We start from the raw sequence: 26,318 nt of genomic DNA on the forward strand, positions 1-26,318 counted from the left end.
CAACCCCTCTCCAGGCTTTTCTCCAAAAAATCAGCAAAGCTATCTGAGAACCTGCAACTCCTCTGTGGTGTTAAGATTATTTTTCCTATGTGTGTTAGTGAGCGTGCAAGAAACAGTGGTAGGGAAGTCCTCTGGAGTAAAGCAGGTGGATGATTAGGGTAGTGGGGGTCCCATAAAATTACAGGCTGTGACAAGGACAGGCCAGCATGAATGAATTCCATGTGGCCTCGTGAACATGGGGCAGCTCAGCTGGGCACATGGTGGGGTTTCTTTAGGAGGCTTTGCTGCAGCCATAAGCATAGCCAAAGTGTTGGCAACTGCCTGGCATCCGTCTGGCTACAGTGTTTGGGGTGGCTGGGCTTCCCAGTGCATGAGAGCCCACGGAAGGCAGCCCACCCTGCTAGGATGTGATCTTCCACCATGTTGAGAAGCCTTGATTCAAATCAGGGTGAGAAGCAAATGCTGGGCATGGCAAATCAGCAGTTTGGGGTATCGGTGAACCTGGGGGGTGATGGGAAGGGTCCAGGTTTGAAGCAGTGGTTTGGCGTGGAGAGGCAATGACAGATTGCAGCACCAGGATGAACCTCCTGCTCTGAGGAAATAGCTAGAGGTTTAAGACAACCCTTCTTGTGGCAGGAGATCTTGCCATGTTGCTATGGCTTTTCTGGCCAGAGGAGAAGCTCCCTTTCCTCAAGATGGCTGGATGGAAAAGCCTGTTGTGCCTAGGTCTAGCCAGTCTGGCTCTTGGGCTCAACTGCAGCACAGTTGGTTTTTGAGCTATGGTAGAGCCAGGGGGCTGTGGAAGGAAGCCAGGGCCACATCTGCACTGCAGGAGCACCAGACCCTGACAGGGCTGAATATGTCTGGAGATAGACGTGTCCATCCTCTGCCACAGTCTGCAGTGGTTTGGCTTAGGCAAAGCGCTAATGTCTCAAGCTTTGTTCTTGCAGTGGGAAAGCAAGTCTGCTCTCAAAAAGAAATGTTAAGAAGACCGATTCAGGGAAAAGTGATGGTGCCAACTATGAGATGCCAGGATCTCCTGAAGACGTGGAGAGAAACCAGAAGATCCTTCAGTGGATCATAGAAGGAGAGAAGGAGATCAGCAGGCATAAGAAAACAAACCATGGGTAAGGGCGGGCAGAGCAAGGGGTCTTCGTGCTGTGGTATTGCATCCCCTGCACAAGGCATGGGTGTCTAGGCTGTCCGGCACTCTGCCATGTACCTGGAGATCTTGGGAAGACATGAATCCACCAGGCACAAGGGTTTAGACCCTTTGGAGACTGAGGATTGCTTAGGGGCTATTAGGTCTGTTTTTTCTGAAGGATAACTTGGGGCCATGGCAGGAGATTGCAGCCCCAGGGGAATCTCACAAATTATCTCTGTGGTTCCAAGATGGATAAGGTGGCAATGCAGTATTTTCACCTGTATGTAAATACCTGTTACTCCTGCAAGGTGCTGTTAGAAACGTAGGACCTGATGCACTTTAGCCATTGGTCCTGAGTAAGCAGTTTTGCACGGTTCAGGGTTGCCCAGCGTTTTGGCTTGCTGGGAGCATCCTCTGGGATGGCCTCACTTGCCTAGAGTGGAACCAAGGATGTGGCTGTGTCGGGAATCTCTCTGTAGTCAAACGTATCTCCCATGGGCACCGATCCTTAATCACAGTCTGGTCAGTCTGGCATAAACCAGCACTTGCCAGTTTTTGGTTGACAAAGGGTTGACAAAAAGGATCTGGGGTCTTGTCCCCTCTGACACCACTGTGCTGGTGGCTGAGTGGTGAAACTGCTGGTGGTTTCTTCTTTCGCTTGATGATAGAGACCAGGATGGGCTGTACTGCAGCAGCTGGGGCCGAGTGCCAGGGCCATGGGCAGTGCCAGGCCACTGCGAAACCAGGCAGCAAGTTCTGCTGCTGGAGCTGGGGAAGGACAAGCACATGTCTGCAACATCCCCTTCCCTGGATGCCGACCAGCGGGTCATGGAGAGGCTCCCAGCCTGGGAACGTCGGCAGCACACAGGAGGGCATCTTCTGGGGGAATATCACAAATGGAGCTGCCTTTTGCTGGTTTTATTTTTATGTACTGTGGACTTGATGAGAGTGCTTAAACAGATCTGTGGACTTTGTGTCAGGGTCGGGTTGCTCACCCTGATGTCTCAGGACTTGCTCTCCTGAAATCTTCTCTGGAGGTGGATGGTGCTCCCCTTTTGTTTGGAAGCCATGCTGTAAGGAGCTTCCCAGGGGTGCCCATGTCCAGCTGCAGAAGCAGTAGGTCTGTTTAGAAGTGACTGTGTGCCTGTGCAAAGTGGCTTGTTGATTCATGTAAAACCTTTGTGTTTGTGTGCAGCTCTTCTGGTGCTAAGAAGCAGCTGTCCCATGATATGGTCCGATCCCTCTCCATTGAGCGACCTGTTGCGGTGCATCCATGGGTCAGTGCCCAGCTCCGAAACGTCGTCCAGCCTTCTCACCCCTTCATCCAAGATCCCACCATGCCACCCAATCCAGCCCCAAACCCTCTCACCCAGCTGGAAGAAGCTCGCAGGAGGTTGGAGGAGGAAGAAAAAAGAGCTGGAAAACTCCCCCTTAAACAAAGGTATGATAGAGTCTGATTGTGCATGGGAAGGAAGGGGGAGACTGCTCTGAAGGTGGCAGCTGAAGGAGATGTCCACATCCTCTGCTGTGGTCTCCAGCTCCCAGCACCAGCTGGGTCAGAGAAATCTGCATCAGTCCTCTGACATGGTGGTGCAAATGCCAAAACCCACCTTGAGAGCCTGAGTTTGTGGTTTGTAGATGGAGAGGCTGGAAATGCTCCTGGCAGACTGGGGCAGGGGCTGCTGAGAGGTTGAGGAGCTGGGCAAAGGGAGCATGTCTAGAAAGGGCATGGTGTTGGAGATCTCTCTCCCCAGTGTTTGCTGACTCTCCGCTCATTCACACTCAGGTGATGATTTCAAAGGTTGGTGCAGGAGCAGGGTTTAGCAGAATGCAGCAGATTTAAGTGCAGAAGAGGAATATTTATTTGCTCTTTATCTACATCTCCTGCAGGCTTCCAGCAAAAGCTGCTCATGGCATCTGGATGAGAGCAGTGCACTGTAGTCCTGCTGCAGCAGCACTGACTCGCTGCATGGCTATATCCAAGTCACTGCATCTTTTTGTGACTCAGCTTAATGCCTGTTGCAGGGCTAATTCTCCTGCTCCTGTGTTTATCTTTCAGGGAACGTTATTTGCAAGGCACACGGAGCTCTCAGATGAAAAGCATTTTGGAAGTGCTAGATAATTACTGTTAACAGCTAAAAGCACTTTGTCCATTAAAAACCTTTCACAGCTTTATAGCTGTCTTCTGAAAACCTGAAACTTTGCAGTCTGGCTCTTAGAAACACAAGTGTAATTTAAAAAAAGGTCTTCTAATTGCCAAGCTCAAGTTATTTTTGCTTGCGGTGACCATGTAGCAGACTTCTGCATATTTATGTCACAGCATTGATTGAAAGCCAGGTAAAATTAGAGGGCTCTCCCAAGTCAGGTTAAGCCAAGTTTATTAGATGTGCCTTTCAGTTGGTGTAATTGGATCAGGTTTATTAGTAGAGTTGTTTATAGTTGTACTAAATTCATGCACCTTCCCCAGAAATGTTTAGATGCAGGTACACACTTTGGAAACAATGACCTGGGCTATATGCATATGCAGTTAATACTCTAATAGTAATTTGGCATGTCTGGTAAGCGTAGCTTTTGTAGGAACCCCACAGCATTGTGGTAAAGACTGTGCAGACCAGTGGGAGAACAGGCTGAGCAGTTCTAGTGCTGGGCTGCTCTGCTTACACTGCCTCTCCATGAGGTCTGGCTCTCCTCCTGGTGATGCAGGCACCCCCTGACCTGCCCCGTGCGTGGAAAACCAGGGAGCCATGTTCGCCAGCAGGGAATTGCTCATGAAAGGCAAATGTGCCCATGTCCAGTAGCAAGCAAGAATGGATGCAGCAGTACCCAGGGAGCCAAAGATTTGTGGATGTTGAAATCTCTCTGCTGGATTTTGGCAGGATTGGGTGCTCCAGCTGAAGCAAGCTTGAGCTAGCAACTTTTTAGAAGGCTCCTGCCATGGTTAGCACAGGAGCCTGCTTGAAAATAGACCCCATGGCTCTTTTGAGAGCAAAGGAGAAACGGAGAGGTGAGCTCATGTGAAAACACAGTTTATTTCAGTCAGGAGCTTTGAAGAGCTCTGGGAAATTGGAACCAGCGTCCCAGGTTTGTCAGCAGCCTTGGGGAAGCACAGTGCCAGCGGCAGGAGAGGTGGAGGTGAGCCCAGAAGTGTCCTTGAGGCACCAGCTTGAGCTGGCTGTGGGAAGAGAGTGCACCGTGCCAGCTTGGTACGGCCAGGCTGAGCTTGCCAGCAGTTACCCATCTCTCACCGGCCCCACCGGCAGTGGCCTTCCCCAGCTCACTGCCCACTGCCCTGGCTGGAGGTGCCAGCAGCCCTGCTCCCACCCCAGCACTGCCCTACTGGGCATAAAGAAGGCACCAGGCAGTGCCTGGAATCAAAGATATTCTTCCATAAATCACACTGGCAGAAAAAGCCTTTCTCTCCCTCTTCCATAGCAAATGGGGAGAATATTGGAGTGAACTAGGTGCTTCAGCTGTGTGTGGCAGCAAGGTTGGATTGGTGCTGTAACACAGACTTAGTTTCCTTGTCACAGCACCACTGGGTTATACAGCTCAGAAGCCAGGACTGAATGCAGATGCAGTGAGTCAGATGAGTGTTTCCTTAATGGGTAACATTTTGTGCTTGTGACAAATGCAGCATGGGAGGTGATCCCAGAAGGGGCAGGGGGGTGGTACCTGGCTATGTTTCGGGGTCCCGCTGCCACCCAGGAGATGGGTGCAGGTGGAAGCTTTAATGAGGCAGGGCTCAGAGACAGTCTGGTGGCCTGTTTGAGTAAGCCATGGTCTCAGGAGATGTCTTGGCGATGACAGAAGCGGAGACAGTTGTGTTGTCTCATCCTCCTGAGAGGAGCTCTTGGAAAATTCCATTTTCAGTGATTCCGTATTCATCAGCCCTGCTTCAGCCTGTTAAGGGTTACAGCACTGGTGGATAGGCGCAATTGATGTCATCTACCTGGATGTGTCCAAAGTGTTTGACACTGTCCCGCACAACATCCTCGTTTCTGAACTGCAGAAACATGGATTTGACGGATTAACCACTTGATGGATAAGGAATTGGCAGGATGGTCGTACTCAAAGGGTCGTGGTCAGTGGCTCAATTTCTAAGTAAGTATAGACATGACCAGTGGCGAGTGGCGTTTCTCAGGGTCAGTACTGGGACCAGTGCTGTTCAACATCTTTGTTGGCAACATGGACAGTGGGATTGAGTACACCTTCAGCAAGTTTGGCAATGACACCAAGCTCTGTGGTGCCATCTGCATGCTGGAGGGAAGGGGTGGGGTCCAGAGGGACCTTGAGGCTCAAGAGGTGGGATCGTGCAAACCTCGTGAAGTTCAGCAAAGCCAAGTGCAAGGTCTTGCACTTGGCTCAGGGCAATCACAAGCATAAACACAGGCTGGACTGAGAGCAGCCCTGAGGAGGGCTTGGGGTTGTTGATTGACAAGAAGCTCAACATGACCCAGCAGTGTGCACTTGCAGCCCAGAAAGCCAACCAGAGGAGGCCACAAAAGTGCTGCGAGGGCTGGAGCACCTTGGCTATAGAGACAGGCTGAGAGAGCTGGGCTTGTTCAGCCTGGAGAAGAGAAGGCTCTGGGGCGACCTTAGAGCAGCTTCCAGTGCCTAAAAGGGCTGACAAGAAAGCTGGAGAGGGGCTTTTGACAAGGACATGTAGTGACAGGACAGCAGGAATGGCTTTAAACTGAAAGAAGGTAGATTTAGATTAGATATTGGGAAGAAGTTCTTCCCTGTGAGGGTGGTGAGGCGCTGGCACAGGGTGCCCAGAGGAGCTGTGGCTGCCCCATCCCTGGCAGTGTTCAAGGCCAGGTTGGACAGGACTTGGAGCAACCTGCTCTAGTGGAAGATGTCCCTGCCCATGGCAGGGGGTTGGAACTGAAAGATCTGTAAGGTCCCTTCCGACCCAAATGATTGCCATGATTTGTGGCAAAAGTAGGGACATCCAAAAACCGTGGAGGTTGTTTTAGCTGTCTGTGAAACAGTGCAGAGTTTCTGCTTTGGGGCATCATTTCAGGCATCATTTTGGGGCACATCTCTGCTCTGGAAAGGGATGAGCACTGGAGCTGGGCTGAGCATGTTCAGAAACAGCCTTTCAGGGATGAATTACACAGCAGGAGGAGGAGGAGGAGGAAGAAGGAGGCTCCCAGCCACTGGCACCATCCCACTCTGCTTCTTCTTTGGCAGAGCTCAAGGGTGTCTTCTCCACTTCCCCAGGCGAAGGAGAACGGCAGCCCTGGAACCGGCTTTGCTGCCTGTGCAGGGTGTGAAGCTGTGTCCCCACGTCCCCAGGCACACAGCAGCTCTCTCTTAGTCATGACTTGTTTCTAGAAGATTTAAGGGAAGCTTAGGGACTTTGAGGTTTTCCAAACCCCTTCAATTAACTTCTGGCTCGCAGGGTTCACAGAATTTGCCTGAATTTATGACCCATTTTTCCTTTAAATGGCTCATTTTATTTTATTTTTTCCCAAGGATGACTCAATTCCTTAATGTTTTTCTAGCTAAAGGGCATCCTGTGCTTTGATACAGGGATGGGAGAGGCTCTGAGAGCTCTGCTGGCACCAAGAGTGGACCCTTGCCTCTCGGGATGCTGCATCTTCTCCCAAGGTCCCCCAGGCAGAGCAGGCACCAGGAAAGTTGTTCAGTTGAACATTAGACCTCTCATGCTTATAGAAAGAGGTGTAAAGATTGTGCTTAGTCTTGGTTTGCAATGCCAGTGTTTATGTGGGCATACCATTAAAAAGGTGCTCTGCCCATGAGCCAGTGTTTAAAGGTTAAGGTCAGAGTCATTTCCAAAGCTACAATTACCTCATGTGCTTGGCAAATCCTGGTTTTTACAGCAACTTTCCAGCCATGTAAATACAAAATCATCCTTTTTATCGAGTGTGCTTTTTAAACCATATTTTAAAGCTGCCAAATTTGTTTTATGTGACGTCAAAAGGGAAGGCTGCATCTGGCTGAGACCACACATGCCAAGTTACCGGTTTGTGTAGGCTGCTCCAGTGTTTGTGCAGCATTTACTGCACCCCAGATGAAAGACTCTACAGAAGGGCAAAGTACCCTGATCTTTATTACAGCTACTTTCATCTGCCTCTGAAAATGGGGTTAGGACTGGGCTGGTGCTTTCGGCCCAGAGATGGCACCGTGTAGCAGAACCCCAGTGTGTGGGCTGGAAGCAGAGACCAGACCAACATTCTGAGGGTCGGGAGAACAGAGGAGATTGAAAGTCACTGAGGTTTTGGGATGGCAGCAGCCTTGCCACCCTGCGCGAATGGGACAGGCAGCGAAGCCTCCAGGGCATGCCCCACTGGGACCTCCATCCCCTCCAACCTCCATCTACTGTGGGAGAGGTGCCGTGGGGAGGGAGGCGCGGGGAGCAGGAGCGGGACTGTCTGCACAGCCCTGCAGATGTAGGTCAGCAGAAAGCCACACTGAGCTATTTTGGCCATGGCAGCAATAATCCTGAGCAGTCTGAGCAGTGTTTGCGTTATCATCCCCAAGCATGCTTCCAGCCCTGCGTGCTCAGTGCGCACCAGGAGCATGCTGATGGTGGCCTGGGTCTGCTGCCATGGACCTGGGATGCTTTGTCTTGCCTGGAGCTTACTGATGACTCCCCAGGCCAGAAGTGCTGTGGGAAGCACAGCAAAAAGCATGTAGATGCGTTTCTTCAGCATGAAGGGGCCAAGCTAGAACCTGGACCGTCCTTGTAGCTGTAGTCTGGCCCCATCCAGCCTTTCCAACAAGTGCCCTTTGCTCCTTCACCAGCCTCAGTGTGCGGCTGTGTGCCAAGAGAGCTGGTGGTGGGAGCAACGGATGCTCAGGGACCTCACTGCATTTCCTCCAGCCAAATCTGCCACCTCCTGTGGGACCTGACCTGCACCCCTCTCCTGGGCAGCCCTGTACCCAGATGCGCACCCCGCAGCAGTGGTGCTGAGCACTGGGGGCTCATACTCAGCAGGTCTCTTGTGTTTGTGCACGGCAGGTTGAAGCCCCAGAAGAGGCCAGGCAGTGGTGCGTCCCAGCCATGCGAGAATATCGTGGTCGCCTACTACTTCTGCGGAGAGCCCATCCCCTACCGCACCCTCGTCAAGGGGCGCGTGGTGACACTGGGACAGTTCAAGGAGCTGCTGACCAAGAAAGGGAACTACAGGTAAGGGCTGCTCCCCAAGTGTGGTATGGTGCCAACAGACTGTCAGCAACCCCTGGCAGATGCCATGTTGCCCCCACCAAAGTGAAGGAGCATGGTGGGGGAGGGCTCCCACAGGGCATGTTGTGGTGGGGATGTGGCAGCATGGCCAAAGCGCCTTGGCTGTTTTAAGAGGCAGGTTACAGAGACAAGGGAGATTGGGGTTTGTAGCAAAAGCATCTTGTATCGCAGTTTGCACCTTCAGCAGAAGCTGCTGAGCTGCCCTGTGGGGTCCTGGGCTGGTGAGGAGCAGCACCAGCCAGTGCTCAGTGATGCTGTGGGGAACACTCTCACTCCCAGAGTTGGTTTGGCTGCTCCCAAAGTTTCTTCCAGTGAGAATAAGGAGGCTGGGTACTGCAGGAGTCCCGAAGCAGCCAGGCATGGGGCATGTAACTGTCAGAGTTCTCCCTTCCAAGTACGAGCCGCCATGGAAAAGCTTGCCTAGAAACCCTTCACCAGCACGAGTGCCACAGCCAGTGCTTTTGGGAGAGCCATGAATGGGTTGGATTCACAGCTGGAGCTCCTGAATGGATTCCGACCATTCCTTTTTTTGCTCACCCTGCTCTGCAGAGGCAGAAGTGTTGGTCCAGGTTGCCTCCACATCTGGGAGTGCTGCTCCCCATGCACCATGCGCTCAGGGCCATGGAAGAGCTGTACCCAGGGACCGTGGTGCCCCCATGACCATTCACCTGGGTTTTTTTTCCTCTCTGTCCCCATGTTTCTGGTTTTTCAGGTATTACTTTAAGAAAGTGAGTGACGAGTTTGACTGTGGTGTGGTCTTCGAGGAGGTGCGGGAGGATGACACCATCCTGCCTATCTTTGAAGAGAAGATCATCGGGAAGGTGGAAAAGATCGACTAGGCTCCAGGGCTGCCGAGCACGAGGACAGGACTGTGAAGGACTCCGAGACCGGAGGAGAAGGCCTGGGGCAGATGCTGGTGGTGCCACTGCCATGGGCACCAGGCGAGCCCAGCGTGGAGAGCAGCAGCCTGCACCAGCACGGACCTGGCCAAGCCCCAGGTTGCTGGTGGATACCGTTTCACCCCTCAAACCTGCCAGTGGGAGCCTGGGCTCTCTCTCCATACCGAATATAAGTGTAATGTAGCATTGTACAGTGCATTAGAAAGTGTAATATGACCTTGTTTACTAAAGCTGCATATTTTTGATATATTGTAATAAAAGGAAAATACTTCCAATGTCACAGTGCTCTTATGTAAATGTAAAACATACAGGTACTGCAGAGCTCGCCCAAAGTGGACAGCCACCCATCAGACTCCGTCTGCTCCTCGCTTTCACAGCACCCTCCCCTAGCCCCTTGCGTGGATGGGGCAGCCCCGATCCAGAGGGGCTGCGGTCCCAGCTCACCTTGGAACGTCATTGAGCTACTTGGACCGAGTCGGTCTCTGCCCTCCTTGGCAGGCTCAGCTGCTGCACATGGTAGGATGGTTTTTTAACTCCTGAGCTTTCTTGCGACTGAGTAAATCCTGAGGGATAGAGGGGTCAGTGCCAGCTCTTGGGGCTGGGAGGACCGGCTTGGATCCGGGGCGGCAGGCTGGGTGCTGGCATCCCACAGCCTGTGTGTGCTCATCCCTCCACCAGTGTGCCCCTGGAGAAGGGTTCACTGCAGTTGCACAAGGGGCTGGCCATGGCCAGGCCCTTGGTGCCGAGCTCTGGCTCTGGTCAGGGGACTCTTCTTAGGAGAAACATCATGGGGGGTGGAACTGTTTAGACACTAAAGCTGAGGACAACAAATGTCTTTTCAGAGTCCTGCATCTTGTTGGCTTCTCTGTCTTGGGAGGCAGCATGAGGGCACTGCAGCCTGCTGTGATAGCAGAGGGAGTGATTGATGCCAGCCTGTGGGACTCCTGTACAGCCAGGGCACTCAGTGGGCAGCCAGCAGGAAGACTCCTGGGCTTACTCAGATGCGAGAGAGCTGAGGACTGCCCTGGTGCTCCCACCACCCTGCCCTCGGCCCTGCCCTGCTCCAGCATGGCCACAGCTCTGTGCCAGCTCCTTTGAGGCCAGCCCTTTCGAAACCAGGGCAGCTCCCAAAGCCTGGGGGCTTCCACACTGACACTTGCCCTGCCCAGCACTGCTCCTGGCATTGGAGTTGCTGGGGACCCTGTAGCACGGTGCCGGGATGCTACTCAGCCCATTGTATATGTCACCGAGTGCCTTTAAAACGTGGTTCTGTGACTTGCCTATACACTACATGAAGTCCAACGAAATCCAGTTGTTTTCAGCCCAGGAACAGCATTACGAGGGGTTTCTCTCCCTGTTTTTTTGAGTTCTGATGGTTGTGTCTGGTGAGGTTGTGAACGTGCCCGGGATTTCTGTCTCCCCTGTTTTTCTCAGGGGGTCCCCTGTAAATATGTACAGTGGCCGCGCAGCCCCAGCGATCTCTCCTCTGCATTCTCATGTGCTGACTTGTACAATGATCTTTTCAAAGGTACTTGGATAAAGTGAATAAAATCCCATGTCCCACCGACCTGCTGCTTTCTTCCTTCCCCATGGAACAGACACTGGGGCCCCTGGCACTCAGCTTGGGCAGCCAGAGGATGGAGCAGGATGGCGAAGGGCCTGGGCACATGTTAGGGCTGGGGCAGTGGTGGGGTCCATGGAGGGGTGGCCCTGGAGGAACAGCCCAGGGTCAGGGAGCAGCAGGCCCAGGGGAGGGGGGATGGTGATTGGGTTTGAGGGGATGCTGGAGAGTCCCAGAGGTTGCGAGCCAGGCTGAAGAGGAGCATGTGGAGGCCCGTGTTGGGCTGGCACACAACTGTGGACCCCAGGCCTGGGGTGGGAGAGCTGCCTGTGAGCCATGAAGTAGGGGCACGGTCAGTCCCCCTGTCACCCGCACCCCAGCATCCCAGCGCAAGGGCCAGCAGGGAGACCACTGTGTCACAGCCATGTCTTCTGCAGCCCTGGACATGCTGTGCCATCACAGGGCTGCCAGGACAAGTGCTGCTCAGCACTGCTGGGGAGGCAGAGGGCCCCTTGCTGCACCCTCTGCCCGTCATCGGCCCTGCCATGTCCCCAAGACACATGGGTGCTCCCCAGGACATGCACCCGCGGTGCTATGGAGCCGCAGACACAGACCAGAGCCTGCATCATTTCCAGGTTGTTTATAGCACACCCCCGAGTGGGACAGGGCTCACAGCTCATCCCGGGATACGCCTGTCCCCGGCGGACTCTGCTCCTCGCTGCCTGTGCTGTTTTCAGGGGTCTTGGGCACCTGGAGAAGGCAGCAGTGAGGCACGGACGGACACACACCCTGCCTGTCCCCATCCCCATCCCACAGGCTCTGTCCCCCCACCCCGCAGAGGCTGGGGGCACCCCAGGGTAGGTGGGAGGACCCCGCTCACCTCAGGCGGCTCCTCGGGCAGCATCCCCCCGTTTTCCAGGAACTTGGAGAAGGTCTCCACATCGCGGGAGCCCTTGAACTCAACCATCTGCAGCCGTAGGATGGAAAGGTGATGAGGACCCATCGCCTGGGTTCTGTCAGAGCACCCTTGGGTGCCCGCACCCACCTTCCTGCCCGGCCCCGCGGGGAAGTAGCGGAGGGTCGGGAAGCTGGTGATGGTGACGTTCTCTATCTCGTTGGCCATGGCGTCCAACTTGGCAATGACGATGTCCTCGTGGTCCTTGTAGCGCTCCCCCAGCTCCTCCCAGGCGGCCGCCATCGCCTGGCAGTGGGAGCACCACGGCGCGTCTGTGGGGCGGGCGCAGTGCCGGGGACGAGCCAGGGACGCGGCTCTGCCGGGGCCAAGCTGCGGCAGCTCCCGCGAGGGGGCTGAGGTGGGGCTGGGGCTGCGGCAGGGGGACGCCGAGCCCAGGGGCAGGGCTTGGGGGGGCCGCGGGGGGTCCCGGCACTTACAGAACTTGACAAAGACGTTCTTAGTCTCATCAAACGCCACCTGCTCGAAGGTCTTCCCCACCAGCACCTTAACAGCCTGCGTGTCCCAGTCCTCGGGCGGCTCCGCGCTCAGCAGGTGGGGCTGTGGGACAGTCGGGACAGCCACAGCCAGGGCTGAGCGGTGCCAGGGCCCCATGGGCACAGTGTGGGCAGCCAGGGATGCTCCTGTGCTGCCTTTTGGACCACTACTTCCCCTCTGCCACCATCCAGCTCTGCGTGTCTCCACATCAGTGATCCCCTGCCCCCTTTCCCATGGCACCCCCCGCAAATCCTCAGGCCTGGCAACACAAGCACCGGCGAGCACGTGGCTGGTGTTCACCACACAACTGCTGTCACTAGGCTTTAGAGTGACCAGCCCACTGCTCACCACAGGGAAGTACCCCCTGTGCTGGCTGGCATAGTACCGCATCCCTCACCTTCACTTTGCCATCCAGCACATCCTGAATGAAGGTGCTTATGGCTGTGTCCGAGAAGGAATCCTGCTCCATCCGGTACTTGCGGTTGTTCTTCATCTCAACTAGGCGCAGGGTGGGGGCATCGGCGGGGGTCATGCCAAAGAATGCCAGGATGTTAGCGCCGTGGCCAGCCACATCCACCACCACGAAGAGCACCTGGGAGATGGGTGGGTGACTGAGTCTGGTGTGACCCACAGCTGTGGGTCCCCACGATGGGACCTGCTCACCTTGCCCCGGAAGGTACCAGCAGCCGCCTGGAAGCCATCCCGCAGTGCCAGCTGTGCCGACGATGACTTGTTGAGGAAGAGCAGCATGTGGTGTGGGATCTTGGCACTGAAGATCTGGTCGGAGGTCTACAGAGTACAATGAGGGTGAGGGCAGGGCCATGGCTCCCACAGGGATGGGTGCAGGGATGGGCTGTACCTCGCTGGTGAACTCCATCACCAGGTCCAGGCTGTGGGCGCGGAGCAGCTGGGTGAGCTCAGCCACATCCAGCCCCTGTGCCGGGTCCACGGGGAAGTCTGTCCGTCCCTCGTCGAACTGACGGGGCAGAGAACGGTGAGGGCTGGGGTAGGCAGGATGGGCACAGCCCCCCTGCGCTCCCTCACCTTCTTGAAGAGGCAGATGGTGTCAGTCGACAGCCCATATGCCTGGAAGAGCTCGGTCGCCTCAGCCACGCCGAATGGCACGTCCACCATCTCCATGGCCACCTCGTAGAACGCCTGAGCTGCCTCACCCCCCAGGTCCTGCGCAGCCACCCTGTGAGCAGCCACGGCCACAGACACGGCCCCAGTCTGGCCCTCACCCACCCCAGCCCACCTTGAAGAAGCCGATGACCACCATGTCCTGGGAGCTGATGAAGGTGCTGGCGGTGTCGGTGTCCTGCAGCAGCGTGGTGCTGGGGCCGGCCCGACGCCGCATCCAGCGCACGATGCCCTTCGTGTCCATGCGGCCTGCCATGGGGGCTGTCACCCTGGCCACCCTCACTGGGATGCCCCCCCCCCAGTGCCATCAGCCCCCAGCCACCCACCTGCCATCACCACTGCAGCACTGCCTGCCATGGCCCTGCGCTGTCACCTGCCCACCATCATCACCCTGTGACCCCCGTCAGGACACTGCCACCCATCTCACCATCAACCCCTGCCACCTATCCTTGCACCCCATCCCACCCCAGCACCCAGCACAGCATCCCCCACCACGGTGCCGTGGCCATCGCGCTGTGCCGCAGCCCTACCGGTGTAGTCGATGGGGTGGGTGCGGTTGCCGTCACGGAAGAGCTTGAGCGTGGGGTAGGAAGTGATGCCGAACTCGCCAGCCAGGGCTTTCTGTGTGGTGGCATCCACCTTGCCCAGCCGTGCCGGGCTGGACTCGTTCCTCAGCGTCGTGGCTGCCTGGGCGAAGGCAGGGGCCAGCCGCTCGCAGTGCCTGCACCAGGGCGCGTCTGTGGGCAAGGGCTGGTGGTAGGGACAGCCCTGAGGCAGCTCTGGGGTGTCCCAGTCCCCAGGGTGGGCTTGGTGGGTTGCCAAGGCATGTAATGGCTGTGTGAGTGTGTTGGGCTCCAGTTTGTGCCCCTGCCCATGTCCCCTGCACCAGGGTCCATGTTCCACACCCCAACCATGTGTCTCTGCCATGTGTCCCACATTCGTTACACATCCTCTGCCCCATGCCTCTGCCTGTGTCACTGCTCCATGTCCCTGTCCCCATGCCATGCCCCATACCCTGTCCTGTCACATCCACACCCTGTGCCCCTGCCCTGCTGACCCACAGCCTCACCCCTGCCCACATCCCCATCCTGTGCCCCATTCTGCACCCATGTCCATGTCTGGTTCTGCCCATATACTTGCACCCTGCCAGCACCCCTGCCCGCAGTGGGGCACTTACAGAACTCCACCAGCAGCAGCCGGTGCTCACTCAGGGCACGGGCAAAGTTGTGTTCGTGCAGCACCAGGATGCCGTCCTCCTCCCCGAGCTCATCTGAGAGCACTTCATCCTCCTCCTCCACCACCACCTCCCCATCCTCCTCCTCGTCCCCCAACACCGGTCCCAGCCAGGCCAGCCCCAGCACCAGCAGCCAAAACAGCCGAGCCCCACAGCCCTGCATGGTGCCCTCACAAAGCTGGTGCCCGGGGAGGGGAGGGCACAGATAAGGGCCCGGGGCGGGTCGTGCCGGTGCCCTGGGGCTCGTGTCCCTCCGCTACTGGCTGCCGGGCGCTGCCGATAAGGCAATGGGACCAGGTGGCCGTTTACCAGCCACCCATTCCTGCAGCGGGACCTGGCCCTGTCAGTGGGACAGAGACGGGGAACAGGCAGAGCCGGTGGGAGCGCAGACACACCAGTAAGAGACCAGTCTGTAGGGTTTAATGGCGATGGAAGAGCACAGCCTCCGGCCAGGCGCTGCCACGGCAGGGTCACGGCCCAGCCCCGGCGATGGGGACCGGGCGGGCGCCGGGGGTTAAAAAAAAACAGCAATTAAAAATAACTTTGGTTGCGAAGACCACGACCGCGAGCGCCCGCTGCCTATGGACACCCCAGACCTCACACCACCGGCGGTGCCGGCGCGGGGTCCCCCGGGGTGGCAGGCACCGCGTCCCCGAGCTGGCAGGGGGGAACCGGGGTGCGGATGGGGGGTTCAGTCCTCCCAGGCCTTCTTTATGCAGAGGCCCCACTCCCAGGAGAGATGCTCCATCTTGTCGTCGTCGGTGACGAGGGAGCGGACGCGGTAGGAGCCCCGCGCCAGCCAGCCCCGCGGTGCCTCCTCCGCCGGCGTCACCACCTCGTACTCCTCGGCCCGCGGCGCGTAGCTGCCCACCATGAAGACATCGCGGTCCACTGGCCGAGAAGGGAGAGGAAGGATGAATGAGTGGGGCCAGGGTGGCATGAGCCCCCCCCCAGCCCCCTGACCCCACTCACCGGGCCGGCCCCGGCGGTAGGTGAGGTGCAGGCACCGCAGCCCGCAGACGATCTCCCTGTTGACCTGCGGGCACAAGGCAGGGGTGCCATGGGTGCTGCCCCACAGCACAGTGCACCCATCACCGCCCGGGGACCCCTGCCATGGGGGGGTGTGGGCACCCCCCACTAAAGCCCCATCCCGACCCCCCTACCCCAGGATCCAGCCTCTTGGTCAGTAGTGGGCACTGAGCAGCATATCAAGGGTGGCAGGGACACCAGAGTGGGAGGGACACCCCTCCCAAGGGGCAAGGGACAAGGGACCTCCAGAGACCCCTGGGAAAGACAGAGACCCCACACAGATAGAACCTCTGAGAGGAGCAGGAACCCTAGGTGTCAGTGATGGAGGCAACAAGGATTGCCAGGGAGGCAGGGACCCCCAGAGGGGCACAGACTCTGAGGGTGAGGGGTGGGAGCCAGACAACCCAAGGGCACAGAGACCCTCGGTGTCAGGGATGCCAGGAGACCCATGGGTGGCAGCAGGGACCATGTGCAGCAGGAACATGTGGGAAAAGGACCCATGGGGAGCAGGGACCCTATGGGACAGGGACGCCAGGGTGTGAGGGCAGCAGGGCTGTGCCCAGCTGGGGGGCACAAGGCGCCATGCGCCCACCTCACCTTGAAGGACACCTTCACCCTGTAGTCCACCCCCTCCTTCAGCACGAAGGCCCGGCCCCGCAGCACATCCAGGTCTCCTGCAGGAAAACGGCCCATTCAGCCCCGCACCCATTCTTCCTCCGTCTCCTCTTCCTCTCCCATGGATGCCCGCTGCTCACCTGTCAGGTCCATGGTGATGGGCCCCGGCGCCTGCTCGCACATCAGGGTGAGCCTTGTCACCTGCACGTTGGGCACGCTGGCATCTAGGGACAAGCGGGAGGGTGCAACCCTTACCTACCCGTGCCCAGCCCACTGCCATCGGCACCTCTGCTCCCACAGAGCCAGGGGGCTGCCCGTGCCCCCTGTAATGGCACAAAGGGCCACAGTGTCCATGGTGGGGTGTTAAGAGCCAGTGAGTGTTGGGCAGCCCAGGCAGGGTGAAGGAGACTGGGGGCACCTCAGCCCAGCCCTGACAGTGGCATCAGCACTTTTGGGGTAAGAGCACATTTCAAGGGCCCAGACACAGGTATCTCCTGGGGTGCGATGCTCCCTGGCTTGGGAGCAGGACAGAGGAATGGGGAGGAAGAGGCAGCATGTGCGGGTAAAGGCATCCCTTAGGGCAGGCACTGGTCTAACTCACCCCTCCTGCACCCCCCCCCCGGACTGCACCCCCCCATCTTGCACACACACCATCGTGCACACCTCATGCACCCTACTGGTTTGCACACACCTCACCAGCTTGCACACACCATCCCCCCAGCTCTCATGCACCCATCAGGCAGCACGGCAGGGTGCTGGGCGCATGGAGCCCACAGACATCTGTGGGGAGCACCCACAGACATCTGTGGGGAGCACCCACAGACACTGAGGGCACCACCAGGCTGGGGTGGCTGCTATGGGTGGCATGGGGAGTGGGGAGCACCGTATGAGCACTGACAGCCGTGCCACTCCGGCCTCCTGCGGCTGCTCGCTCCATCTCCGTCATCCCAATGAATTTCCTGGTCTCTTGTAACCGTTCCTATGGAAACTGCGGCGGTGATCCCGTAACCAAGGCAACCGGGGTCCCCGGGCATCATTTCCCTGTCTGCAGGGGGATGCCAGGGTCTCTGTGCAGGTGGGGGGCACAGGCAGCACCCACGGGTGATGCCAACCCTCCCTGCTGGGGATGCCCTGTGGGCGCTGGGGATGCCCGAGCTCCCTGCATTCACTGAGGCTGCATCACCCAGCGGGGGTCCCGGTGTGCCGGGGTGCCCAGCCCTGGGGGGCAGCCCCCAGCCTTACCCACGGCCACAGGGATGGTACCCAGCAGCGCCTGCTTGTACTTCCGCAGGCTCTCATCCCCCGGGTCCAGCTCCTGGATCTCCCGCAGGCTCTTCTTCTCCGGCGTCTTGTACGCCAGGGCCACGTCGGCATCCTCCTCCTCCTCCAGCGATAGCGTCACCCCCTCCTTGTCAGCCATGATGTCTGCGGGGGACAGGCAGTGGCAGTCCCACCGCCCCGGGGACATCCCGGGGACACCCTGGGGACACCCCCACCCCCTGACACAGGCAGTGGTGGGCAGGGGGCAGCTGAGCTGAGATACACCGCGGATAGATGCAGGCAAACCCCCATGGGGCAGTCGCGTTGTCCCCCTGCTCAGGGCCATGGGGATGCTGCCAGGCTCTGTGTCCCCAGGGCCTGGTGGTACAGCTGAGACCAGAGGTGTTGCCGCCGGCTGCATTTCCGCATGGTCATGGAGCAGGACGTGCTGGTGCCTACATGGTGTGCACACTGCTGGGGGTGCCTGCAGACCACCGGGGCCCACAGGTGTCCTTCATGCCTCATCACCCAGAGAGGTTCCTGTCACCCCCTCCAACCCCACTGGACAGCCACCAGCCCCATCTCCCACCCCAAACCCAAACCACCAGCGGCTGCAGGGAATAAAGCCAGCTCTCTGGTAAATGGTGCCTGCAGTGGGTGCCAGGCTGCCGGGAGGCACAAGGGTGGGGGATGTCCCCACAGCCCCTGACTCTGCCCTACCTGCTGCATCGCCCCCCACACCTCTCTGACTGCAAGCACTGACCCCCCAAAGCCCCTGGAAACCCCATCCCTGGGGACACAGCCTGGGGCCGGGACCACCGCGCTCAGCCATCAGGCCCCGGGCCAGCTGTGCGTGTCCCCGGGGCAGCGGCAGTGAGAGGGGCACGGAGCGGTGGTCTTGCTGCGCCTCTGGGTCCCCAGCGAAAGCCCCTGCACCTCGGCCGTCACAGCAGCGTGCGGCACCGGCCGCGCTGTCTCCCACCCGGGGATGCCTCCTCCCCGGGGCTCGCCCAGCCCCGCAGGGGTGGCCGGACCGTGCGATGGGCGCTGGGTGCCAAAGGCCGGGCTGCGGGTGCACGGAGGGGTGGCTGGGAGAGCCCCTCCCGCCCGTGCGGCGTGCTCCGGTCCCCCCGGGCCTGGAGTGATGCTCTCATGAACACAGCGGGTGCCCGGGGTGATGCTTCCCTGCTGCGGACCCGCGGCGATGCTCCCCCCCGCCGCCGCCGCCCCCGGGGCACCCGGGCGATGCCCTCCCGCTGCGGGGCCGCGCAGCCCGGCCCGCCGCCGCTCACCTCGGTAGCATAGCGCCAGCCAGAGCAGCTCCAGCAGCTGCCCGCCGGCCTCGCACACATCCAGCCCGAGCATGGCCGGGCCGGGCCGGGCCCAGCGCCCCCGGGGCCGGGCGGGGCGGCCGCTGCCGGGGCCCGGGGCGCGGCTCTGCCGCTGTCGGCGGCTCCGCCGGGGCCCGCTGCCGCCGCGCTCGGCGGTTCCGGCCGCTCCGCTGCGCTCCCGCTGCGCTCCCGCTAGCGCTGCCCGGCGCGGCCCGGCGGGGCGGCGGCGGAGGCTCCCGCAGACGCGGCGGCTCCGCTGCCCGCCCCCGCCCGCCCCCGCCCCTCGGCGCCGGGCGGCTCCAGCCCCGCCGCTCATGGGCGGCGAGACTGCAGTGAGCTCATCCGCCGTGCGCAGCGCCTCGCAAACCCGCACAGACCCACACAGACCCTCCCCGCTGCCCGCACCCTGCCCTGCTGCCCGTACCCAGGCCCGCTGCCGCCCTGCACAAAGCTTGCTCGCACCGAGCCCCACTGCCCATACCCTGTCCGCACCCAGGCCCATTGCCTGCAGCCAGCCCCACTGCCCGCACCCTGCCTGCAACCAGCCCCCCTGCCCGACCCAGACCACTGCCCGCACCCAGACCACTGCGCGCATCCTGTCCGCACCCTGCCCCACCGCCAGCAACCAGACCCACTGCCCGCCCTGCCCAAACCCTGCCCAAACCCAGGCCCACTGCCCGCACCCTGTCTGCACCCAGGCCCAGTGCCCGCACCCAGCCCCACTGCCCGCACCCAGACCCACTGCTGCCCCGCACAAATCCTGCCCGCACCCAGCCCCATTGCCCACACCCTGTCCCACTGCCCGCTCTGCCCGCACCTGCCCGCGCCCAGTCCCACTTGCCCGTACCCAACCCGCCGCTTGCCCACAAACCTTGCCCACAACCCCTGCACCCTGCCAAGGCGTTGTTCACCCTGCCCGCACCCGCAAGCGTCCTGCCTGCACCCTCAGTGCGCTACCTGCCCGCACCGTGCTCGTGCTCATGCCCTGCCTGCACTGCCGGCGCCCTGCCCACTCCCTGCCCGCACACCGTTCCTAACGGACACAGTGGTCCCCCTCTGCCTGCACCCAGTAGCACAAACCCCCGAGGACCGGGGCGAGCCCTGCGCTCCCCTGACTCGGCCGGCAGAGCCGCGGCCCCGGCGGGGCGGGGGGGTCGGGGCGGTCCCCAGCGAGCCGGGCCGTGGAGGCCTTTGGGCAGGGCAGGGGCCGGTACCATGGACAGGGTTCGGGGGTGCCGCGGACCGGGGGGCCCGTCGGGGCCCAGCAAAGACGGCGGCGACCGCGGCGGGGGGGAGCGCGGGGCGGGGCCGGGAGGGGCCGAGGCGGGGCCGGGAAAAGCGGCGCGGAGCGGGGCGCGCACCCGCGATGACCATCGGCGGCCCCCGCGGGCGGCACCCCCGCCTCGCGATGCCGTGCCTGCGCAAGGTGAGCCAGCACCGGCCCCGGGCAGCGGGCGCCGCGCCGGGACCGGGCACCGAGGGGACCGGGCAGTGGTACCGCGGGGACCGGGTACTGAGGGGTCCCGGGCACTGGGACAGTGGGGACCGGGCACCGAGGGGTCAGGGCGCTGGGATAGTGGGGACCGGGCACAAGCACCTTGGGGACCGGGTACCAAGGGGACCGGGCACTGAGGGGTCCGGGCGCTGGGACAGTGAGGACCGCCTATAGAGGGAACCGGGTGCTGGGATAGCGGGGACCGGGCACAGACACTATCGGGCACCGGGTACCGAAGGGTGCTGGGGCCGTGGGGACCTGGCATCGAGGGGACCGGGCACTGGCACTGCACTGGGAAACGTGGGCATCGGGGGCAGGGCACAGGGCACCACCGGCGGCACGGGCGTCGGGATCGCCGGGGACCGGGGTCCAGCACCACCTAGTGCACCGCGGGACAGCGGGCACCGGCACCGCCCCGCGCGGGGACACCCGCCGGCAGCGTCCCGGGGCTGCGTGCTCAGCCCCTGCCCGCCGGCCAGGGGCGCTGCCACGGCCGCGGCAGTGCTCGGTCCCCGAAACCGGGACTCCCCGGCCCAGGGATGTCCCCGCACCGCCGGCATCGCTCGCTCGCCCGGCTGCGGGGTGCCTGGGTCCGGCTGCTGTCCCTGCTCCAGGCACAGGGTGTCCGGGTTGGGTCGGGGGGATCCAGCTGTGCCCAGGCCCGGTGCCCCGGGCAGGGGGCTGAGTGTGGTGGGTGCTTGCCCGGCAGATGGAGCGGATGATCGTCAGCATGCAGGACCCTGACATGGGTGTCAAGATGAGGAACCAGCGCTTGCTCATCACCGTCATCCCCCACGCAATGACAGGTGGGTCCCCGCTACGGGGCACACCACAAGATGCATGGGTGGGGAGGCAATGGGTGCTGCCCTGGTGGACCCCAGCAGCACCCAGCACTGCAGCACCCCACAGCGCTCTCCTCCCTGCACCCGCGGGTGCTCAGCTCTGCAGCTGGGATCAATTATGCATTGACTGAGCAGGGCGGGCGCTCGCCGGGGCGGGTGGCCCAGCACGTCCTTGGCAGGGCCCCCATCACCCTGTGTGACCCTCTTGGCACCCACCATACCGTGATGCTCCAGCCCAGGAACCTCCCTGGGCTCAGTCTGGGGGACCCCGTTGCACCCCACTAACACTGCCTTGGTCCCCAGGGAATGACATCGTGGAGTGGCTCATCCAGAAGTACGGAATCTCCGAGGAGGGTGAGTGCACCGGCACACACACGGCCGGCACCGCAGGGGCTGCCAGGGCTGCCAAGCGGACGTGCAGCCCCACTGCTGCTCCCCCAGAGTCACTGCACCTCGGCAACCTCATCGTGAAGCACGGCTACATCTACCCGCTCAAGGACCCGCGCAACCTGGTGCTGAGGGCAGACGAGTCGCCCTACCGCTTCCAGGTACGGTCCTGCTGCAGCCACAGCCTCGGAGCTCCCCCAGCTCAGCACTGCAGCACCCATGGTGCAAACCTCAGCCTCTTCCTCCTCCCCTCGCAGACCCCGTATTTCTGGACCAGCACCAAGTGGCCGGCCACAGAGCTGGACTACGGTAGGTACCACCACATTACTGGCACCAGCATGGGCTGAGCCCCCTCCCGGCCTCCCTGAGGTGCCACCACTCCTCTTGCAGCCATTTACCTGGCCAAGAAGAACATCCGCAAGCAGGGTGACCTGATTGAGCATGAGAAGGTGAGCGGTGCCCTGCTCACCTTGCAATGAGCTAGAGGTTCTCAGCTCACCCATGAGTAGGAGCTCACCCTTTGGGGTGACACCGACTCTCCCTGTGCTGGAGCGGCAACGGGACCCGGATCCAGGCACGGGGACAGGTGTTGTGCCATGCTTACCTGGGTGACACCGTCACTGCTGCTCCCCAGGACAACTACAACCTCCTGCACAAGCGGATCAACCACACGTGGGACTTCGTGGTGATGCAGGCGCGGGAGCAGCTCCGGTGAGTTCAGGCACGGCACTGCTGCACCCTAGGGAGCTGCCAGGGATGGAGCACGCTTGGGTGCTGGGACAGGCAGGGTGCCAGCACCACCCCGCTGCCTTTGCATGGGCAGGGCGGCCAAGCAGCGGCGGAAGGGTGACCGCATTGTCATCGACTGTCAGGAGCAGGCATACTGGCTCGTCAACCGGCCCCCGGTAAGTACTTGATGGGTGTAGCACTGAGGGCACGGGGGGTCCTGCCAGCCCCCAGCACGATGTTCTCATTGCAGCCAGGAGCCCCCAACGTGCTGGAGCAGGGCCCTGAGCGCAGGAACTGCCACACTACCCGCGTCCAGCTGGTGAGTGGGGGGTACAGGGCACAGCCACCCTGTGTGCTGGGGTGCTGAGCTGCCATCCCATCACACATCCCATTTGGGGTGTGAGCCCCAGCTCTGCTAACATCCATGTGTCCAGCCTGTCCCCCTGCCCCGGCTGAGCTGGGGGGTGTTTTTCCATGTACCTCCCAGCACTCCTGATCCCTGCAGTGTAGCTGCACAGTGGGAGCCCCAGCACCCCGGGGTGCCAGGAGCTGCCACCAGGCCCTTCCCCGTGTCATGGTCCCACTAACGCTGCCCCAGACACCCTCACCCCCCCAGCTCATCCTCACTAACCACCCACTTTCTCTTCTCTGAGCCGTGTGCCGTGTCCTCTGCCCACGTAAGTGTCACTAACCCAGGGCCGGTGTCATGCCGGGGGAGTGGATGCAGGGTTCATGCCACAGACTGTGCTGGCTGAGCTAGGAGAAGTGTGGGGATGAGGCTGGGAGCCACAGAGACGGGCTGTGGGGTGCTTGGGGAGGTCAGAGGGGCTGGATGCCTGGGTTCTTGCCCGGGGTGGCAAGGGCAGGGCACACTGTCCCAGCCCCACCATGCCCTCACCTGACCCTGAGCGTCTCTTGCAGACCAAGAACATGGATTATTACAAGCGGGAGGTGAGTGGGGCGAGGGATGGTGTCTGCTCCTGGGGGGCATGGGCTGCCCAGCACCCCTGACGTCTCCCCTGTGCCTGGCCCCAGATCGAGTACTGCAGGAAGGCCATGGCCAGGACCAGGGTGAAGTCCTCCATCTGCCTCGAGGGGTGAGTGGCTGGTGGCTGCCGGGTCCTTGTTGGAATGATGGGAGCACCTGCATCCCTGCAGCCAGCATCACAGCTCCCACGCTGCCATCACCTTCAGCAGGGAGTGGAGCCAAGGCTCCGTGGTCATCACAAAGCACATCCCCACCATGTCCCTGCCGCGTCCCCACGGTGGCTGGGGCCAGTGGCAGCAGTGGGCCAGTGGCCCTGGCCACCTCCAGCCGCTGCTCCTGCAGGTACATCAAGTTCAATGAGCAGTATGTGCCCCACGACCCCATTATGTCTGGCTGCCTGCCCAGCAACCCCTGGATCACAGACGACACCACGTACTGGGCCATGAATGCCCCCATGTAAGCACCCACATGGGGTTGCCAGCCCCAGCCCCCCCAGTGCCCCAGCTTGCCGGATGAGGTGCTGGGTGATGCAGGCAGCCATGGGCTGCCCCTTGCCAGCCCCAACGGGGTGATGCCCACAGGGTGCCGACCCCCACAAAGCTGCGTGTGGAGCGCTGGGGCTTCAACTTCAGCGAGCTCCTCACTGACCCCCTGGGCCGGGCACAGCTCCTCGACTTCCTCAAGAAGGAGTTCAGTGGTGAGTGACCCCAGGCCTGCACCACAAATCCACTGCTTACATCCTGGCACTCCAAACCTACCACCCCATCCCAGCACTCCCAGACCCACCACTGCATCCCAGTACCACCTAATCCACTGTCCCATCCGACAACACCAAACCAACCCATATCTGTGTCCTGGCATCCCCCAACCACCCTCCCCATCCCAGCACCCCAAACCCACCACCACATCCCAGCACCTCCCATCTAACCTGTCCCAGCACCCCTGGACCACATCACACCAGCTGGCTCCATCGCAGGGGTGGTTGCTGGGTCATATGCCCAGCCATGATGGACTTTGGGGGTGCCCAGCACCATATACCCATCCCCAACACCATGTCCCACTCCCCAGCCGAGAACCTGAGCTTCTGGGAGGCGTGTGAGGAGCTGCGCTATGGGGAGCAGTCCCGTATCCCTGAGATTGTGGACTCCATCTACCAGTGAGTGCCAGCGGGGCAAGGGTTTTGGGGGGGCTCAGGCCATCACAGTGCAGGGGCCAGGCACTCACCACTGGCAGTGGCTCCCCAGGCAGTTCCTGGCTCCCGGGGCCACGCGCTGGGTGAACATCGACAGCAAGACCATGGAGCGGACACTGGAGGGCATCAAGACGCCCCACCGCTACGTGATGGACGATGCCCAGATGCACATCTACATGCTGATGAAGAAGGTGGGTGAGGGCAGGCAGGGCAGGGCAGGGCAGGGCAGGATCCTGACACCTCTGCTCGCCCAGGACTCATACCCGCGGTTCCTCAAGTCGGAGCTCTACAGGAACCTCCTGGCCGAGGCCGTCATCCCTCCAGAGACCAAGAAGCGGTGAGGGCAGGGCCGGCCCCGGGGCGCTGGGGGGGCGCTGGGGTGGTCGCTGCCAGCGCTGACCCCGCTGTGCCCGCAGGGTCTTCCCCTTCATGCGCAAACAGCGGCACTCTAGCCCCAGCCCGGCGCTGCTCCCGCCCGCGGGCGACACCGAGGAGCGGAGCCGCAGCCCCGCAGCGGCCCCCGTCCCCGAGGAGGACAGCTGAGGGCCCCAGACCCGCCAGCACGGGAGCGCCCAGGCCCGGCACCCCCCGGCGTGGCCGCAGCCCCCTGCCCAGCACCCCCGGACCCACTGCAGCACCCTGCAGCAGTAGTACTGAAGGAGAGAAGCCATAGACCCACCCTGGTACCCCCCGCTCACATCCCTGCACCCTCCTCTGCCCCTTGGGGACCCCACACCCTCCTCCCACCCCCCCGGTACAACACAATAAAGCCCTCATGGGTAAAGCTGTGGCTCCCATGGTTCTGGGCAGGGGTGAGCAGCTGCAGGGTGGGGGCACACATGGGGGCAGCCGGGATGGATTGTGTCCTGTCCCCTGCCCTGGGCTGGCAGCAACACCCTCCCCTGCCTGCAACACCCACAGCAAGGGCGCAGACTGCAGGCAGTGGGGTACCAGCCCCCCAGGCACGTGTGCCCATGGCACAGCCACCACCACAACTCTGCTTGTGCCAAGGGGCAAAACCAGACCCACTGGCAGTCTCGCTGCCCTCCTGGCATGGCTGAGCCGGCACTTGGAGCACTCAGTCACCCTGCTGCCACTGGTGTACCCAGGTACAGCCTGTGGGAAGGACAAAAAGGCCTCTTGTGTGGGGCCAGAGGTGCCAGGGGTCAGCAAACCCGGCTGCAATGGCCCTGCAGGCTGGCAGCTGAGCCACTTCGCCTGCCCACAGCCCGTTAATCTGAGCATAGGCCAAGGATCTCCGTCAGGATTATTCTCTTCCCGGGAGCCAAGCCCCAGCTGTGGGGGATTAATGCTGGCAGTTACATAAAGGAGAGGGGGGCTGGCGCCCGCCAGTGCTCAGCCTCAGACCCCAGCCGCTGCTGAGCATCCCCAGCCTGCAATGGGCTGAGCAGTGCCAGCCCGCACCCTGGCTAATGAACAGCAGGATGCTGGGGATGCTCAGGACCATGTCATCCTTCCCTGCCACGGAGCTCAGGATCCCTGGCACGGAGCAAGGGGGATTTGATGGCTCAGTGCGGGGTCAGACAGAGGGACCTTGGGGCAGAGGAAGCTGCAGGAGCCTCGGTCACAGGATGGAGCTTGGGAGCTCAGTTGCTGGCAGCCACTGGGCAGTGACAGATGGTCCCACGCTCCAGGAGACAGCGCCTGCCACGCAGCTCCCTCCGGCTTGATCCAAAGCCAAGCCCCGGCATGAGATTTTCATGCTGATGAACTGCAGCAGGCATCTGGGGTGTAAAACCAGGTCACAAGCCCCAGGCAGGAGGCAGGGATGGGCTGGTTGAGCTCAGT

At 61.0% G+C, this 26,318-nt stretch overlaps 4 protein-coding genes across 8 annotated transcripts in view; 2 read left to right on the forward strand and 2 right to left on the reverse strand.

Annotated features, from left to right (window-relative positions):
* Positions 1-9,789, forward strand: part of AXIN1 (axin 1) — an 86,358-nt gene extending 76,569 nt beyond the window's left edge. For 4 of the 5 annotated variants that reach the window (XM_030482431.1, XM_030482429.1, XM_030482430.1 and 1 more), the window contains 4 exons: positions 951-1,127; positions 2,340-2,585; positions 8,133-8,300; positions 9,070-9,789. In XM_030482431.1, the coding sequence (XP_030338291.1) occupies positions 951-1,127; positions 2,340-2,585; positions 8,133-8,300; positions 9,070-9,196 (718 nt within the window). In that variant the 3' untranslated portion in view covers positions 9,197-9,789. The remainder of the gene's footprint in view (positions 1-950; positions 1,128-2,339; positions 2,586-8,132; positions 8,301-9,069) is intronic. The other variant, XM_030482433.1, reaches the window with a different exon arrangement.
* Positions 9,790-11,440: 1,651 nt separating this feature from the next.
* Positions 11,441-14,804, reverse strand: PDIA2 (protein disulfide isomerase family A member 2). Its single transcript, XM_030482924.1, has 11 exons — positions 14,585-14,804; positions 13,938-14,144; positions 13,523-13,656; positions 13,312-13,449; positions 13,127-13,243; positions 12,931-13,056; positions 12,665-12,859; positions 12,210-12,330; positions 11,863-12,044; positions 11,698-11,784; positions 11,441-11,567 (listed from the first exon to the last, which is right to left on the reverse strand). Exons 1-11 carry the CDS (start codon positions 14,802-14,804, stop codon positions 11,487-11,489), a joined length of 1,608 nt encoding a protein of 535 aa, XP_030338784.1. The 3' UTR covers positions 11,441-11,486.
* A 235-nt stretch (positions 14,805-15,039) lies between these two features.
* On the reverse strand, positions 15,040-19,411 carry ARHGDIG (Rho GDP dissociation inhibitor gamma). The gene is made up of 6 exons (XM_030481425.1): positions 18,838-19,411; positions 17,528-17,710; positions 16,426-16,509; positions 16,268-16,344; positions 15,614-15,677; positions 15,040-15,532 (listed from the first exon to the last, which is right to left on the reverse strand). Exons 1-6 carry the CDS (start codon positions 19,376-19,378, stop codon positions 15,333-15,335), a joined length of 1,149 nt encoding a protein of 382 aa, XP_030337285.1. The 5' UTR covers positions 19,379-19,411; the 3' UTR covers positions 15,040-15,332.
* An 803-nt stretch (positions 19,412-20,214) lies between these two features.
* RGS11 (regulator of G protein signaling 11) lies at positions 20,215-25,293 on the forward strand. The gene is made up of 17 exons (XM_030481427.1): positions 20,215-20,302; positions 21,081-21,177; positions 21,517-21,567; positions 21,655-21,761; positions 21,858-21,909; positions 21,991-22,049; positions 22,235-22,311; positions 22,424-22,505; positions 22,580-22,648; positions 23,251-23,280; positions 23,365-23,426; positions 23,660-23,773; positions 23,899-24,014; positions 24,386-24,473; positions 24,562-24,700; positions 24,764-24,846; positions 24,926-25,293. Exons 1-17 carry the CDS (start codon positions 20,243-20,245, stop codon positions 25,050-25,052), a joined length of 1,413 nt encoding a protein of 470 aa, XP_030337287.1. The 5' UTR covers positions 20,215-20,242; the 3' UTR covers positions 25,053-25,293.
* The last annotated feature ends 1,025 nt before the right edge of the window (positions 25,294-26,318 follow it).

This window comes from Strigops habroptila, chromosome 4, assembly GCF_004027225.2.
Source record: "Strigops habroptila isolate Jane chromosome 4, bStrHab1.2.pri, whole genome shotgun sequence".
Taxonomy (NCBI): Eukaryota; Metazoa; Chordata; class Aves; order Psittaciformes; family Psittacidae; genus Strigops; species Strigops habroptila.

Bases quoted from the DNA above. Each gene is read 5' to 3' on its own strand.
- PDIA2 (XM_030482924.1), bottom strand. From the start codon at position 14,804: ATGCAGGGCTGTGGGGCTCGGCTGTTTTGGCTGCTGGTGCTGGGGCTG. The intron at 14,145-14,584 runs GTAAGTGCCCCA...CCTTGCCCACAG, and splicing joins GCTGCTGCTGGTGGAGTTCT to ACGCGCCCTGGTGCAGGCAC. The intron at 13,450-13,522 runs GTGGGCTGGGGT...GTGGCTGCGCAG, and splicing joins TGGTCATCGGCTTCTTCAAG to GACCTGGGGGGTGAGGCAGC.
- ARHGDIG (XM_030481425.1), bottom strand. From the start codon at position 19,378: ATGGGCCTGGGTGCGGACAGGGTATGGGCAGTGGGGCTCGGTGCGAGC. The intron at 17,711-18,837 runs GTGAGCGGCGGC...TGTCCCCCGCAG, and splicing joins GCTGGCGCTATGCTACCGAG to ACATCATGGCTGACAAGGAG. The intron at 16,345-16,425 runs GTGAGCAGCGGG...GTTTTCCTGCAG, and splicing joins CATCACCATGGACCTGACAG to GAGACCTGGATGTGCTGCGG.
- RGS11 (XM_030481427.1), top strand. From the start codon at position 20,243: ATGACCATCGGCGGCCCCCGCGGGCGGCACCCCCGCCTCGCGATGCCG. The intron at 21,910-21,990 runs GTAGGTACCACC...CTCCTCTTGCAG, and splicing joins GGCCACAGAGCTGGACTACG to CCATTTACCTGGCCAAGAAG. The intron at 23,281-23,364 runs GTGAGTGGGGCG...GCCTGGCCCCAG, and splicing joins TGGATTATTACAAGCGGGAG to ATCGAGTACTGCAGGAAGGC.